The sequence below is a fragment of the Zalophus californianus genome, chromosome 5 (genome assembly GCF_009762305.2).
Source record: "Zalophus californianus isolate mZalCal1 chromosome 5, mZalCal1.pri.v2, whole genome shotgun sequence".
In the NCBI taxonomy this organism is placed as follows: Eukaryota; Metazoa; Chordata; class Mammalia; order Carnivora; family Otariidae; genus Zalophus; species Zalophus californianus.
Genome location: NC_045599.1, coordinates 5,188,646 through 5,205,809, shown reverse-complemented (window position 1 = coordinate 5,205,809; position 17,164 = coordinate 5,188,646). Strand labels below are relative to the sequence as shown.

Here is a 17,164-nt window from a genome sequence, read left to right as displayed (position 1 = left end):
CTCCACTAAAATACACTAATAGGACCCTTGCTAAACGCACACACATGGACAGGGAGATTAGGAGTAGCAACAGCAGCAAGAAACTTTAGGAAGCTGGACAGCAGGTTGGATAAGTAACCAAAGATAGAGCAGCCTGAGAAGTCAAACCACAGCCCGCAGATTAAGTAAGAGGGTGGGCTCCAGTCAGGAGTTAGGCCTACAGCTCCTCTTCCCAGCCTCCAGAACAGAGTTCCTCCCCCAGGCAGCCTACCCGGATTTCCCCCTCCACCAGCTACTCCACAAGCCCTGCCCTCTCCCTCAGAGTGTCCAACCAGCTTCTTAGTCTCTGAAGCCAAGGATTCCCAGACACCTGAGGAATCCTTCCAACAGGGCATGTGTTGACCAAGACAAATGAGGGGGAAAGGCAAATTGGGGGCAAACAAAGGCAATGCAGGAGAGAAGAAAATTTCTAATAAAACTAGGCTACTGATATCCTCAGAGAGGTAAGAGAAGATTTTACATCTACGAGAAAAGAACGGAGCTTCATACATTTAAAAAGGAACCTTCAAAGGAAAAATACCTCATAGAAATTAAAAACAGAACAACAGAAATAAACAACAGAAGGTTCGGAATACAAAATTGAAAAACTCAGAAAGTAGGGTGATATGTTTGTTGTTTTTTTTTTTAATGGAAAATAGGAGAGAAAGGACAAAAATTGGAGGACAAGCCCAGGAGGTCCAACGTGAGTACTAAGAGTCCCAAACAAAGAAAAGAGAGGAAGTCTTCAGTGAAATCACTTAATTAAATGTCCCAGCACTGAAGGGCATGACTTTCTTGCAGAAGAAGCTGGAAAGTGCTCCACACAAGGGAGGGAAATGACCTGTAGCAAGGGGCATCACTGTGAACGTTCAGAACACTTAGGACTGGGATGAACAACCATCTTGGTTTGCCTGGGGCTGCGGGGTTTCTTAGAATATGGATTTTCAGTGCTAACACGAGGATGGTCCTGGGAAACCCGGAATGACCAGTCACCCTACTGGGATCCAAAAAGTGTACAAATCTCAGAGAGAAGCCAGAAGACAATGGCTTCAAAATTCCAAAGAAAAATGATTTCTAATTTAGAATTCTATACCCTGCTGAGCTTTCAATCATACTATAGTGTGACGGTAAAGAGAACCTTTCCAGACATGTAAGGTCTCAAAATTTTTTTCCTAAGCATCTCTTTCCAAGGGGCTTTTGGAGGACGTGCTCCATCAAAATGAAAGCATAAACCAAGAAGGATGAGAAGACAAGGTACAGAAAGCAACCCAACACAAGAGATGGGGAGGGACTCCCTTGGAGGATGGTGGAGCGCTCCCAGGACGGCAGCTCTGCAGCAGATGTGGAGGGAGCTGAGCCATCCTGCAGTGGGGTGACTCCAGAGACAGCCGGGCATCACGAAGACCCCCCACTTCCATTGGGCCATCGTCTTAAACCAAGGACAGAACACCCAGGATGGTGTGGCCCAGATTCTCATCAGGACTTGGCTTGTCTTGACCATGTGCCCCCCAGGGTCTCTCCCCTGATGCTCTGCTGAGGGCACCCATATCCCCCATAGAAGTTCTCAGCTTTTCCCTGAGAGCAGGAGGCAGCCCCTTCCCTCTGGCCGTACTTCTGCCACATGTCCGGTGCCTGCTCCACACCTCAGTCTTGCTAAGCGCCCAAGTGTAAAGAGCCCCGTGTTTCCCAAGACTCACTCGTGACCTTGCTTGCAACTTCCCCAGAAGGGGCCTTGTCAACTCCCACAGAAGGAGAAGTCAGACCACGACCTGAAGACTTGTTTGTTCCATTCACCTCCTCCTAGAGCCTCTGTCCAGTGTGCCTGCCCTCTGTTTTTCAAGACTAGGTGGTATATTGTCTGGGATAGATATGCAGGTAGAACTATAATGAAAAGCAAGGAAACAATTAGCACAAAAGCATGGTCATCAGCTAGAGCTGAGGGTTGAGAAGTCTGCCTGATTTGGGAAGGTGCATAAGGGATTTTAAGGTACTGAAGATCCTTTTTGTATTAGCCTGGGTGTAGTTCACAGATGTTCATTTAGTTATAATAATAAAAAATTATTATTATTTAAATTGTAGATGTGTTTATAGACTCTTTTGTGTTTAATTTTTGTAGAGGTTTAGAGAGGAAAAAGTATCAAGGGAACATGTCTCTGGGGTGATCTCCCAACAAGGCCCAGGATTTACTCTAATTGGATATGCCGGGTCCCTGGTCAGGGGTGGGAGGGGGGGTTGCTGCGCTCTCACTGGCCAGGACTCAGCCCCTCACCCCCACTCTAACCAAGGTTCCAGCCAGTGGGGAGAAAGGGTTCTGGGAAGGAAGGAAGCATGATGGTTGGGAGCCTAAAACAAAACCTCTTCACTGTGATTCAGGGAAGCAGTTGGGAAGTATATTTTGATTCCCTTGAAAGGACTGGCATCCTTCAGCCCAATGCCTCTCCTTACAGAAGTCTGTCCTCAGGAAATAATTGAGGATAGAGACCAAGAGTGAGGGGTCACATGGGTTATGGAGCAGGAGAGAGGCCGACTTTTCCCTCTTTGAAAAGCTCTATGTTCAGTCACCGTCCTGTGGTGAGGCTTGGCGCTATCAACCTGCACTTGGCAGACTGGCTGTGAGTTGGGCCCTGAGCTCTCAAGAAACTGGAGCTTCCTGAGATCTAGAAGCAGCAGGCTCTGTCAGCAGGAGCTGAGGGCCATATGGTGTATAAAACTAACTCGGGCCAGTCCTTCGCTCCCTCCGTCAGACCAAATCTGTTGGATGCCTCCTGAAGGAAAGGCCAGGTGCATTCCCAGCCCAGGAAGCAGAAACCCTGGACTCAGGCCTGGGAGAGGCCCTGGTGCCTCCACAGCATCCTTGCAGACACCAGGGAACAGAGAGGAACCCTTCACAGGACCTGAATTGGAATGAGAAGAGTGTCTCAGCCCCAGGCTTTGTTGGGGAGGTAGAAGTGGAGAACCACAGCATTTTGGGGCCCTGGACAAGACGCTGCCCCTGCTCAGAGTAGCAGGGCATGAGTTGGCATGATTCAGGGCCCTACCTAGGGTGGCCTGTGAGAGTCAAGGAGAACTTGCTTATAAGCTGAGGTCTCCACTTCAGGGGCTGCTCAGCAGGTTCCCTGCCTCCTGAAATCCAGGGCATGTTGGGGTTCCTGGTATTCAGGTTGCCCTCCCCAAGCTCCTAGTCCCTGAGCCCAGCTCCTTTGATGAGTCTCCAGACCATATCTATCTCCCACTCAGCCTTTGCCAGTTTCTCCCTCTGAGGGCCAGGGCCAGGAGCTGGGTCTGGAGTCAGGAGCCCAAGGTTCTGGGGTACTAGTCGCCAGCTGCTAACCTTGCACACCCCACTTTACCTTTTAGGGTGCAGGTTTTCCCATCTATGGAGTGGTCAATCATTCCCATATGGTTGTGTTAAGAATTCAGTGATGTGTGAGAACAAAAGACACATAAAGATGACGCATGTTTTCTCTTGAACTGAAACCTCTGGGACATAGAAACTGTCTGGGTCAGGTGGCACACGCATTTCATCCAAGACCCTTGGAAAAGGCCCCAAGTTCAGCTCCCCACCCCACCCCCAAGGTCACAGGGACTGTCCCTGTTCCTGCAGAAGCAGTCCCAAGCAAAGATGCCCATTTGGCTCTCTAACAATGCCCTGATCTGGCTGAAGCTCCCAACTTCCTACCTGGGGAGAAGTCTGGTGTGGACCCTGCAAGGAAACCTGTAATTCAGGCTTCTTCTTGGAGCTCCTGCAGGCTCTGCACAGATTGCACAGATAAAAGCAAAACTGGACAAAGCTGAAACATGGGCCATGAGGAGAAGCAGCCAGACTGGAGTAGGCATTCATTCTCATGACAGGGAAAGGAAGAGACCTGGGGTTTTCAGGACACACACACAGAGCCGGGAGTTGTGTGGCCTCAGCTCCTCCCAAAACACTGCAGGAGGACTAGGAACATCACCCTAGAAGGGCTCTCAGCTCAACCCCCAGAGCACACCTGGCCCGGATAGAAAGATGGAACAGTGTCAGGTGCTTATTCTCGCCAGCATTATTCTCTTTGTTTGTCCTGGAAAGTTCTGTCCAATGCATTATGACAAGAAAAGTGTGTGAGGCTTAACCACCAGAAAGGAAGAGATTAAATCACCATGAATTGTAGACATAATTGTCTTCTGGAAAAACAAGGCTGTTAGAACTAATGAGATCTAAAAATCCACATATAAAATCTAATAGCAACATCCAGTTAAAGATACAATGGGGAGAGGAGAGTATTGGGAAAGACAGTGGAGCAAGAAGCACTAAGACTCCACCACCAGCTAGACAGCTGAACTGTCCGAATCCATCTGATATAACTGTCTTAGGACTCTGGAGCCTATTCTAAGACTTTCAGCTTCAGAGGAAGGCTTGGAAAGTTTCAGTTCATTTTGGTCAATTTAAGCTCTTAACACAGTAGCAGCTACCCATCCTCCACCAACCACCACCCCCCCCCCCGCCCCCGGCCTCTTGGTAGCAGCCTTGCACATATTCAGGGAGTAGCTTACCCACAGCTGCAGAAGCCAAGGTGGGCAAGAAGGGCCTTGTCCTGTAAATACTGGGGAATCTGTGTCCTGATGCTTATTGCTGTTTCTGATCACAGAGGTGCAGATACGGAGGCAGGCCATCATTACTGCGATCTGTACTGGCTGAAGAGGATTCCAGGGGATTTAAAGAGCCAGAGCCTGTTACTTTCCCCTGTTCATTCTTCCCTTTTCCCTCTTTTGGGAGCCAGACATTCAAGGATTAGGGTATTCAAAAGCAACCACGTATACAAAGGAATTTAAAAAGTTACTGCACATGTCCAGAGAAAGGTGTAGCCTCAGAGAAGACCCAAAAGGACCTTAAATTCATACCTCAGTCTGATCCAAGCACAGAGGCACCCTACAACAATTTAAAAAAGCAAACAAAACAGAAAGCCCTGCAGAAATCTGATTTCTAGGGTTACTACATTACAAGATTCAAACGTCCCATTTTCAACAACAACAACAACAGATCACAAGACCTACAAAGAAACGGGAAGGAAAGGACTATTAAGGGGGTGGGGGGAATTAGTCAGAGAAACCATCCCTAAGAAAGATGAGATGATGAACTGATTAGCAAACACTTCAAAACAACTGTCTCAAAGATGTTCAGAGAGCTAAAGTTAAAGGTGGATACTCAAGAAAACTATGTATGAACAAAACAGAAATATCAATAAAGAGATAAAGAAAGAAAAAGGAACCCAAAAGAAATTTTTAGAGCAGAAAAATACAATACCTGAAATGAGAAATTCACTAGAAGTTTCCAAAAGCAGATTTGAGCAGACAGAAAAATCAGTGACCTTAAAGATAGGACAATTGAAGTAATTGATTCTGAGGAACAGGGGGGGAAATGATTGAAGAAAAATGAACAGAACCCGAGGGATGTGTGGACACCATTAAGCAGACCGACATACATGTTGTGAGAGTCCCAGAAAGAGAACAGAGAGAAGGGGCAGAGGGGTTATTTGAAGAGAAAATGGCTGAAAACTTCCCAAAGTTGATAAAAGACATGAATATAAACATACAAGAAGGTCAACAAATTCCAAGTAGGATAAACTCAAAGAGACCCACACTGAAACACATTATAATCAAACTGTTGAAAGACAGAATCTTGAAAACAAAGAGAAAAGTGACTTGTCACATACAAGGAATCCTCAATAATATTACCAGCAGATTTATCAGAAACCTTGGGGGCCAGAAGGCAGTGGGTTAATATATTCAAAGTGTCAAAAGTAAAAAATTGTCAACCAAGAACCCTACATGCAGCAAAACTGTACTTCAAAAATGAGGGAGAAATTAAGACATTCTCAGATAGCATCATCCTCAATGATGGAAGACGGAAGGCTTTTCCACTAAGATCAGGAACGACACAAGGATGCTCACTTCTGCCACTGCTATTCCACAAAGTACAAGAAATTCTAGCCAGCACAAAGATAAATAAGGCCACTCAAATCAGAAAGGTGGAAGTAAAATTAGTTCTCATATGTAGAAAACCCTAAACACGCAGACTGTTACACACACATGGGCATGCGTGCGTGCGCACCTATTGGACAAATTAACATTCATTTAGCAAAATAACAGGATACAAAATCAACACCAAAAAAACAAAAACAAAAACAAAAACAGTTGTGTTTCTACACACTAACAACAATCAAAAAAGGAAATCAAGATGGGGTGCCTGGGTGGCTCAGTCCGTTAAGCGTCTTCCTTCAGCTCAGGTCATGATCCCAGGGTCCTGGGATCGAGCCCCGCATCGGGCTCCCTGCTCTGCGGGAAGCCTGCTTCTCCCTGTCCCACTCCCCCTGCTTGTGTTCCCTCTCTCGCTATCTCTCTCTCTCTCTGTCAAATAAATAAATAAAATCTTTTTTTAAAAAAAGAAATTAATAAAACAATCCCATTTACAATAGCATCACAAAGAATAGACTTAGGAGCTTATAGTTAGGAATCAACTCAGCCTGGGAAATGAAAAACTTATACAGTGAAAATTATAAAACGTGGCTGAAAGAAATGAGAGAAGACACAAATAAATGGAAAGGCACCCTGTATTCATGGATTGATATTGTTAAGAAGTCAGTTCTATCCAAAGCAATCTACAAATTTAATGCAATCTCTATCAAAATTCCAATGGTGTTGGGGTAGAGGGCCCTCCAAGCTTCAGCCAGCTTGGAAACCCTGGTAAATCGTGGGAGCCCAGTGGACAAGTCTTTTTGGCCCAGAGCACCATTAGCAGTTGGAATGACGACCCGTGTTATGGTTCCAGGCCCTGCAGGTGGCGCGGGCCCTTGGGGAGGACTGGTCTTGGCAGCCCTTTCTTCTCCATGGCAGGCACTGTGCTGGGTGCTTTGTGCACTTAATCTCGTGACTCCTCTCCATAAACTGAAGAGGAGGGATTCTTCTTCCCATTCTCAGCACATGAAGACACTTGAAAAGCCCAGGAGACTCTTCATGCTGCAAAGGGTCATCCTCTAGGGGCGTCCTTTGTCTCTGTCCCTTCAGCCAGGCCCGGCCCAGAGCCCAGCCAGGGACAGATGCCTGGGAACACATCTCTTCAGCCCCCAAGACACACTCTGCTGACCAGCCATGGGCTTTTCTTCCATAGGTTCTATGGCTTTCCATTCTTTGCAGATTTTTGAATGCCAACCAACAGAACCGGGGACTATGACAGCAGAGCGGGGCTTGGAAACTGCCCACCTGAGAGCTAGAGATGTTGTTTCTAAATATGCTTTTGTCCCACACTGTGGCCCCCATGGTGGCTTTTTTTTTTTTTTAATAAGTTGAATTGCCACCTTTAAAATCAGAGTAGCTGGGGCGCCTGGGTTGCTCAGTCGGTTGAGCTTCTGACTCTTGGTTTTGGCTCAGGGCATGATCTCAGGGTTGTGAGGTCAAGCTCTGCATCAGGCTCCTGGGCGTGGAGCCTGCTTGAGATTCTCTCTCTCCCTCTGATCCCCCTTCTAAGAAAAAGAAAAAGAAAAAATGAGGATACCAAGCATACAAGTCAGGAGTCCTGACATTTCTTAAACTTGGGAGGCGGTCTGAGCGTGTGGTCAGCCCCACAGGATCCCAGTGGAGCTGTGCTGTTTTTGTGGCCACACTCTAGACTCTCTCTATGGACCTCTCCTTGCGGGGAACCACAGGGCCCTTGCCAGCCTCTTGCTGGGTGTTTTTGTGTTGTCCAGTGAAGAGGAAGGTTAGATATTTGGGGAATGAGAGAAATGTTGGGGAATGAGAGAAGGGTTACCCTCTAGGTCTGTACCTTCCTGGGAATTCCATCTGGTCCAACACTTGTCCCTGTGTCACATACAGGAGTTAGGCTTAGGCCACACAGTCCCAAAAAGTTGTCCAGCACTAGATCCCAGCGGCAGGTGGGCTCTGGGTCTGACAGCGCAAAAACCCAGAATGAAGGGTGCCCACCTGCAGGATGGCTTTCGGGGGCAGGGTCCTCCCCGCAGATGCAACGGAGACTGGCTGCCTCGTAACTGTCAGGGAAGCCCCCAGGACCTCCAGATGCTGAGCCTGGAGACCTAAACACGCAGAGACAGATGTGCCTCATGGGTGGGGGCTGGGCAGCGGGAGTAGGGGATGTGAGCAGGGAAACCGAGGCAGAAGTGCACGCGTAGAAAGGGGGCAGCTGTGACTCAGAAGCCAAGCCCTCCGAGGCCGGCCTCTTCAGGTCAGGCCCCCTTCAAGTGCATTTTTCAGGGTGGCAGCGTCTGATCAGCCCGTGCTGGTGCCCTCCCCTTGGCCAGGTGTGGGCGGAGCCTCCCTGACGGTCTCAGCACCCCGGTCTGTGTTCATCAGAAGGCGTGGTTATTGCGGGAACACCCGTGAAGCCTGGTGTTCTGGCCACAAGGAAAGGAAATGGATGCCAAGGAGGCAGACCCAACAGATGGAGGCAGCAGGAGGGTGGACTTGGGTCCGGAGCCAGGGTCTGAGCTGGGAAGGAGACGTGGCACCTGGGACTGGTGCCCACAGGCCAGGCGCCATGTGGGCGAGGGCTGGCCTGTCCCCAGGAGGGGCTGAGGTGACCCCCACGGCCAGCCAGCACATGGTGCTCTCCTCACACCCTGGGCACTGCTGGTCACACTTCCGGAGTCTGCCCACGTCCCCTGGAGGCTGTGGTCTGGGGAACGCCAGCATCAGGGCCCAGCTGGGCTGGTGGACAGGAACGGAGCCTGGGACTCAGATCCACCTGTGCTCAAGTCCCACTCAGCCAGGTACTCATCGAGGGAGCTGGGCTCCCGCCTTTCTCTGCGAGCATTCATCTTCTCATCTGAACGATGGGAGGGCTGAGGGGTGAGCGAGCGGGGCCAGGCCCAGGGGCTTCTCCCTGCTCCTCCCTCCCGCTCATTCTCCCACTGGGAAGCCCGCATGTCAGCCGCATCCCCCCATGCCACTCTAATCTCAGGCTCCTCTGCTCTCACCTGTGCTGCTGAGTCACTTGAACACCGTGCACCTTGACCGAGCACCCACTATGTATGGGCCGGGGGCGGGGGGGGCGGGCGGACCCTGGAGTGCAGCAGTGAGCAAGCCAGGCCCCTCCTAGAGGACATGCAGCACAGGGAGACCCAGGCCAGCATGAGGCCTTGGGACTGGGAGGCCACAAGGCGGGCAGGTCCAGTGTGTGCCAAGGCCTGGTGAGTGGCTCGTCCTGGGCAAGAGGCCCTCACCTGGACAGGTCAGAGAGCAGCCTTCGCAGTTCCAGCTGCAGAGAGTGGCTTGGCCACTCTTGGTTGTATGCCAGCACAAGGCACTTGTGCCCCCTCAGTGGCCTCGACCCGGGGTGGACATGCCCCTGACCCACCACCCACTGCCGCCCTGGGATCTGTCCAGGTGTCCCTGGGGCCTGTCGTGCCCGAGGCTTTGTGTGATGACTGAACTGGAAGGAATGACACTGAATCACAGCAACGGGGACAGCAGGGTGGCGGGAGGCCCACCAGTGACACCTTTTTCAGTGCTGCAGCCTGATCGCATTGGTGGTTTAACAGTCTTGTTCGTGTCATGGGGGTAAAGGGGAAGCCTGCTGGGGTCATACCGTGCACGCGTCTGCTCACACACACGCGGAGCCCCATGCCCCCAGCACAGCAGAAAGAGCGAGAACTTGAAACTGCTCTTCAGAGGGCACAGGCAGAGCTGCCTGCTGGTCCCCCAGTGTCCCCAGCTGTGGTGAGCCCCTCGGGCTTGGACCCCGTCTAGGCCAGCCCCGGCCCCCAGCCCACCACACATGTACACCATGCAGGCTGTGTTAAAAAAAAAAAAAACACGGATTGGAAGGCCTACTGGTGATTTCAAGGACTTTCAAGGGAAATTGTGATGATAAACAATTTCCCCATCATCACTGGCTTTAAAAAAATAATTGTAAAATACACATAACATAAACTCTACCATTTTAGCCCTTTTTAAGCCATTTTTAAGGGGACAGTTCAGTGGTATTAAATGCATCCGTATTGTTGAGCAGCCATCCCCCTGACCCTTTACAGCTTGCGAAAGTGGAATTCTGTCCCTGTTAAACATGAACTCTCCCCCTCCCCCCAGCCTCTGGCAGCCACCATCCTCTGTCTACGAATGTGACTATTCTAGCACCTCCTGTAAGCGCAGTCACACAGTATTTGTCCTTCTGGGGCTGGCCGGTCTCCTTTAGCGTACTCCCCTCAAGCTTCACCCACCGTCAAGCCTATGTCAGCATTCCCTTCTTTTTTACAGCTGAATAATATTCCATTGTAGGGGTAGCCCACATTTCGTTTATCCGTTCACCCAGCAACGGGCACTTGAGTTGCTTCATCATTGGCTTTTAAAAATTACCCCTGGACAGCCAAATCATGGCCATTAAAAAAAAAAAAGAAGAACAAAGACATTCTGTCCTGCCATGGAAAGCTCTCCAAAATACATTGTTAGGGAAAAGAGCACAGGAGAATGTGCACGATGTGCTAATAAAGACAGAAAAGGGAGAGTATGTACTTCTATTTCTTTGTCCTTGCATAAAGGAGCTCTGAAAGATAGGAGACTAATAAAGAAGTTCCTTATGGGATGGGGGCGTATGGGGGGCTCTAACTTCACGTGGCTGTGTTTTTGCACAACGGGCATGCGATGACCCCACCACCCTGCACTCTCCCTGATCCCCTGCTTGGTCGATCATTACTATCTGTCCAGGACGCACAGCCTGGCTCCTGCCACCTAAGCACACACTCCCATGATCACAGCATGTTGCCCATTCCCCCCACCCCCACCCCGCAGCCACCCACAGCTTGGCTGAGCTTCTGCACACGCTGAGCCCCTTGGCCGCACAAGTGTCTAGGTAGACTGCCTCCTGCCCTCAGTCCTCCACACAGACCACAGCACCCCTCCTCCAGCTGGAGCCCCTGTGCCTCCAGGGGTCCTCACATGGAGGCCAGGGAGGGGCTCCCACAGCCCCATGCTAGCCAGCACACCTGCAGGAAGGGGCAGGAAGATGGGCGGGCCACCACCGCAACTCTGACTGCACCTACCCTCTCTCCTCGCCTGGGCACCCCCTGCAAAGCACCTGCCTCGGTGGCACAGTCTGTCTGCACATGTCAGCCTGCTTGTTGTCTGCATCCCACCACCAGCTCCAAGAGATCCCTCTCGGCCCACAGTACCTCGAACGGAGCCAGTAGTCACTCCTTGCAATAGCCCAGGGAGGGAGGTACCCAGAGACTGCAACAGGAGGACATCCACAGAGACCCGGCCCCGGGCCCAGCTGGGGACACCGTGGGTGGCTGGAGACCAGAGAGGGGTGACACCGGCAGCCTGCCCGCTCTTCGGGCATCCCTGTGGATGGTGATGGTTCTGGTCCCCAGCCTCACTCCAGCCTCCAGCGTGAACCTGTTGCTCCAGAGCAGAGCTGAGTCTGAGCCCACCCCCCTCCCCATGTGCCCAGCATCCCGCATCCAGACCCCAGTGGCAGGCCAGGCCCGGAGGCGTTCTGGAGGCCTCCCAGTTCATCTCTTGAAGCGGTAGCATCCTGGCCTCCCCAGAGAGGCTTCTCCCACACTGTCTGGTAGACCACCCTGCCCTGCAGAGAGGTTTCCAGAATCACCTCCACCCGAGCTACTGGCTCATCTTTGAGAAAATCCACCTAGGATCTGGGGCAGCCCAAATGCCACAGAGAGAAGGTGCCCAGCGTCCAGCAGGAGAGACCACACTTTGGCAGCCTCGCGTGTATTCTGTCTTGTGGTATTAGGCTCAGACTCTGCGCCCTGGGCATGAGGCAGAGCTGGCGTCCCCCCACAACCAGAGTTGCCCACCCCTCCCCAATGCGCACAGGCAGCCCCCCGCGTGCCCACATGCATGGCAGCCTCCCCACCAGGTTGGCAGAGGGTGGTTTGGTGACACTGTACAGTTTCATCAGTTGAGAATTGAACACTTCCAGCTTTGCCGGGAAGGGGAAATAGAGTTGCCGCCATCCCTGGGGCCAGGGCGGCTCAGGCTGCGGTCCACACCGGTTCCCATGCCGCCCCCCCCCCCATGCTGTGACCCGGTCCCTGTACACCCTCAGGACGGCCCTCCTGGGGACCCCCTCCAATCCCCAACATCAGCTCTGACTCTGCACATCCCCATCTCTACTTTGAGAGCCAGGGCACCCAGGGGTCAGAAAAGACAGAAATGGCCCGGGTCCCAGTCCCTGTCTGCCATGGGGTGGCACAGGCAGAGTGAGCGGGGTGATGGGGAGACCCTGTCCCCTGGAAGGTCCCTGTAGTGAGCCTGTGGGACTCCACAGTTAAGAATGTGGGGGTGACTTCAATGTCATGGGGAATGCTGGTTAGACGGACACGGGCTTAGCCAGGACTCACTGCCATGAGTGTCCTGAAGGCTTAGTTCTGGAAGACTTGCCCTTGGGGATATGTGGAAGAACCGGGGAGAGGAGACACAGGTCCACGGCCCATGCTTGCAGGCGCACCTGCTGTGGGCCAGACCCTTGACTCGGTGCTGCCCCGAGCGTGTGCCCCGAGCCCCGCCTAGAGGAGATTTGGGTGGAGAGGTCAGAATACAAACAGCCATAGGGGGCCTTCCTTTGCACCCGGCACCCAGCCTGGGGAGGAGGGTCACTGTAGGGAAGGAGGGAAGGTTTCACCGAGGAGGAGGCATTTTAGCCCTGTCCAGAGGGATGAGGGGTGAACACAGTGGGAGAGCCTTCCCGTGGGGAGAACAGCTGGATGGGTCAGTGAGTCAGAATCTCACAGAGCCTGGAATATCAGGCTACTGAGAGACCCGTGAGAGAACCCCAACTCACACAGCTTCCTGCAAGGCCTCACCCGACGAACTCAGGAATGGGCCCACTTCCCTGGCGCTTGGTGAGCCACGATGGTCCCAGCGGGGGGGCGGGGGGGAGAGCTTCTGAGCACCGCAGATGTTCTGGGATCCCACCTGAGCCCTCCAGTTTGGAGCAGGCCCATCCCTGAACTAATAGTCTTTGTGGCCACAGGCAGAGGCAATATGCAAATTGCGGTCTAAGCCGTGTCAAAAATAACCTTGCCTGGGGGTAGGAGCGGAAAGGGTCAGTCCCTAAGTGGCTTGGACCAAGAGTGGAGGAGGGTTGGTTCCTGAGGGATGCTGTGCTGGGGGGTAGGGATCCCTGGCAGCCCTCCCAGGAAGTGATGGGCACCGAAGTTCCTGGACGAGGCAGGGCCCACCCAGCCAGGCGCCCAGAGGACCGACGGGCCCCAGCCCAGGTGTGCCTCAACTACTCCTTTTACTGCAGATAGGCATGCCCCGGACACTGAGCGCCTCCGACATGGTCACCCCCGGCAGCCCTGGCACACCCCCCGCCGAGCCCACGGATGGCGAGCAGGCCGGGCAGCCCCTCCTGGATGGGGCTCCCTCGTCAGCCTCCCTGGACACCCTGATCCAGCACCTGGTGCCCACGACTGACTACTACCCCGAGGTGGGTGACCCACGCAGCGGGGAGGAGGGGCATCAGAGTGGGCTCTCTTCCCCCACGCATGGGGGACACACTAGGGCTGGGGCTGCTCTTGGATCTGAGGGCACAGCCCTGCCATGCCTTTGTGAGCACATGCTGCTTTTCTCTGTGTCCCGCCAGAAAGCCTACATCTTCACCTTCCTCCTGAGCGCCCGCCTCTTCATCGAGCCCCGGGAGCTCCTGGCCCGCGTCTGCCACCTGTGCATTGAGCAACAGCAACTGGACCAGCCCGTGCTGGACAAGGTGAGGGCCAGGGCAGGGGGCCTCCCAGGATACAGGCACTCCCCTGACATGCCCTTATGCGTTGACCTCTTGGAGTGGCGGTCACTGTCCCCCATGCTCCTGAGCCGAAACCCACAGGGGCTTTCTGACTTGTCTGAGGCCCAGAGCTAGAAGGGACAGAGTTGGAGCCTTTAACCAGGTGCTGTTTCCCACTGCCCTGTGGGAGGCCCTGAGCTCACAGCACGCCCAGACCCGGGCCCCCAGAGCCCCATCAGTAGGACTTGCCACCTGGGATGGCCCTGCGGCATCTGCTGGGCTTTCTGCCCTCAGCACACTCCGTCCCATCCTCCGCCTGTGGGGTCTGCTGATGGCTTAGCCTTCCTCCGTCCCCGGCCAGATTCCGCGGGCTGTGACTATTTATAGGTGTGTCCATCGGGCTCTGGCCCTATAGTGATAGAAGCCCAACTACAACTGGCCTAAGACAAAGGGACTTTGCTGGCTCATGCAACTGCGATGTCTCAAGTACCACTGGCTCCCGGGGCTCCAATGACCCCCATGGAAACGAGTTCTTTCTCCCTCTGACCCTCTGCTCCGTTTTCCTCGGGGCCAGCCCCACCCACACTCAGGCAGGGTCTCCCTGCCCAGTGACAGGTGGCCTTTGCCACTCCAGGCTCGCCATCTACTCTTCCCAATTCCAGTGGAAACAGCGAGCCGCGCTCTAAATGGGTCCCAAGGAAAGTCCCAATCTCATTGGCTTAGCTTAGGCGACAGGCCCATCTGTGAGCCAATCAGTGTGCATGATGGGGCTGTACCACGTTCTCATTGGCCAGCACTGATCTGGGCCCCTGCCAGGGGGCCTGAGGCGAGGTAAGCTACCTCTGAACCCCAAGGGCGAGGAATGAGGGAGATGGAAACCCCCAAAGCAAACTGAGATGTTATCACCACAGAGAGGGAGGTAGGATGCCCAACAGGCAAAAACAACAGAGGATCCTGCGCCACACGTGTGTCTGTCCCCCTCTGTTCCCCTGTGGTCAGCCCCCATCCCTATCACTTGACACAGGGAAGGCACGAGGCACACCACCCTTGGCCACCAGGGGCGCTGCCGGGGTAGCTCGACCCCAGCAGAGCATGCGCAGTGCGTGGCTGATGCAGCGGCTGATGGGGCCCCTTCACCTTGTGCAGACGCTCCTTGGTTTGCCTTGCAGGCCCGGGTCCGGAAGTTTGGCCCCAAACTGCTCCAGTTGTTGGCCGAATGGACGGAGACATTCCCGCGGGACTTCCAGGAGGAGTCGACCATCGGGCACCTGAAGGACGTGATGGGCCGCATTGCCCCCTGTGACGAGGTAGGCAAGCCGAACCCAAGTCCTACGCCCTGTCTGCACCCCTACACCCGGGACCTGAGCCTGTTCCTGGGGCCAACCTCAGGGCCCTCATCCCCCCATCTGTACACTGCAGCCCCTCTAAAATCAGCCCCTTTCTGCCCCATCGGGAAATCAGGCCCTGCAGAGCTGGCCGGGAAACCAGGCCTCTGGTTCCAGGTCCGGTCTCTTGACCTCTCTCCTGTCTTGCGTTCATATACGGCATCAGATGGCAGGTGAGGAGAGACCCCCTCACGGTCTCTTGCGACCAGGCCCTTGGTCAGTGACCCATTAGGCTGGCCTGGAGGGCCCTGGTTGGGGCAGAGGAGGAAGGAGGGCCCCCCTGTGGCTAAAACCACATCCCAAGGTAAAGGCAGCCCTTGTGGCTTGGAAGGCAGCCAGTGGGGTGGGCATCAGGCACCCCACACCCTGCTCTGTTCCCCCAGCTTCATTATTCTGGGGAAGACACTTAAAGGTAAAAGGGGGACAGAAATCCCCACCTCTCAGGATTAGGGTCAGAATACAGAGAAGGACCCTGCAAAGGGGAGGGAGGTCTCCTGGTACACTTGGAAGGGGCAGGCTCATCGGAGTCTCCAGAGTGATTCTGTGGCCAGCATGCTGCTGCTTTCCCTAGGAGAGAACGTTGGGGGGAATGCGGGTCAGTTGCCCTGGGAGGAGACTGCATGTGGCAAGCTGGTAGCTAGTCATGTGCCTCGAAGTGGGTCTGGACATGGCAGAGCCCAGTGCTTGTGAAACCAGTGAAAACTGCCAAGGCAGAATGGGCAATAGGGAGCCATAAAGCAGAGAGGGAGACCTTGCCTGTGGGCCGCGTCATATGGCAGACAAGTGACTTAGCCACTCTGAGGGCTCGGCGAGATGAGAGTCCTCTCCTCCTCCTCCTCTGCACCTCCTAATCCATCTGGGGATCCTGACACTTGGCTTAGGATGCAGCAGGAAGTGGGGTCAGAGAAGGCTCAACAATTGGATGAGTTAGGAGGGGTTGGTACAAGCTGGGAGGGAGATTCTGGCTGGCTTGATGGTTAGATAGTTGCTACCTTGATGGATGGGTGGAGGGGGTAAGATAAATGTTGGGTATTCTGATATGCAGATGGATTTTGAGTGTGAGTGAATGTGGACAGATTGATGGGTAGGTTGGGGGGTGGAAAGATGGATGTATGAGAGGATTTGAGGGTGGGTAGGTGGATGGATGAATGGATGGATGGATGGATGCAGTGGAGGGTATGCAGGGGGATGAGAGTCCAGTCTCCTGCTTCAGCCCCCTCTCCCGAGGAGGTCTTCAGCAGAATAAGATCTGAACCACTGACAAGACAGAATCATCCACCCTTGTCAGGCCTGCCTCTGGCATTGGTGCAGCCATTTCCAAGGCAGACCCTGTCCTTCCAGCTGCAGTGGGGGGATGGGTATAAGTCCTGGGCTGGTTTCCTAGGGAAACAGGGCTTCCTCCCCTGAGAAGCTGTCAGGCCTGCCACCAGGGCTGTGCTGGGAAATCTTTTCTAACCACCCCGTGGATGAGAAATGAGTGAGGCCTAAGAATGGCTGTCGAGAGCAGCCATCCACCAGGTGTAGGTTTTTGGGGCAGACATAATTCACCTGAGACATTCTCATTCCTTGCCTTGGGATCCAATTAGGTGTGGTGAGCAGTGTGGGCTGAAACGGGGGTGCTTCCTTGTGTCTTTGAGATCCAGAGTTGCCCTTGCCCAGAGAGCAGCCGCTCCAAAGGGCATGGCCTCTGGGTGCTGCCTCCCCTCCCCTGGAGGCTGCAGGTGGACCATGGGTTGCTTCCCCTCCCAGCACAGAGCACAAGGGCTTGGCCCAGAAAGGAGCTGGCGACCCGTCTGACCAGGCAGGGCCACGGTAGGACTCAGAGCATAGGGTCTGGATCAGACCGCCTGAGCCCACTCAGACCCTGGCTCAGAAACCACAGCTGTGTGACCTCGGGCAAGGTGCTTCACCTCTCTGAGCTTCAGTCTCTTTATCAGCAAAACAGAGGATAATCGTCACCCACCACACAAGTTTGCAGTGAAGAGTCCCTGAAGTCACGTGTGTTCTTATTTCGGCACTTGGTGAA

General features: G+C 53.6%; 1 protein-coding gene across 3 annotated transcripts in view; it reads left to right on the top strand.

Annotated features, from left to right (window-relative positions):
• RASGEF1C (RasGEF domain family member 1C) overlaps positions 1–17,164 on the top strand; it is an 81,790-nt gene that overhangs the window by 34,591 nt on the left and 30,035 nt on the right. For all 3 annotated transcript variants that reach the window (XM_027605915.1, XM_027605917.1, XM_027605916.1), the window contains exons 2-4: positions 13,277–13,459; positions 13,616–13,738; positions 14,923–15,060. In XM_027605915.1, coding sequence (XP_027461716.1) covers positions 13,283–13,459; positions 13,616–13,738; positions 14,923–15,060 — 438 coding nt within the window. In that variant the 5' untranslated portion in view covers positions 13,277–13,282. The remainder of the gene's footprint in view (positions 1–13,276; positions 13,460–13,615; positions 13,739–14,922; positions 15,061–17,164) is intronic.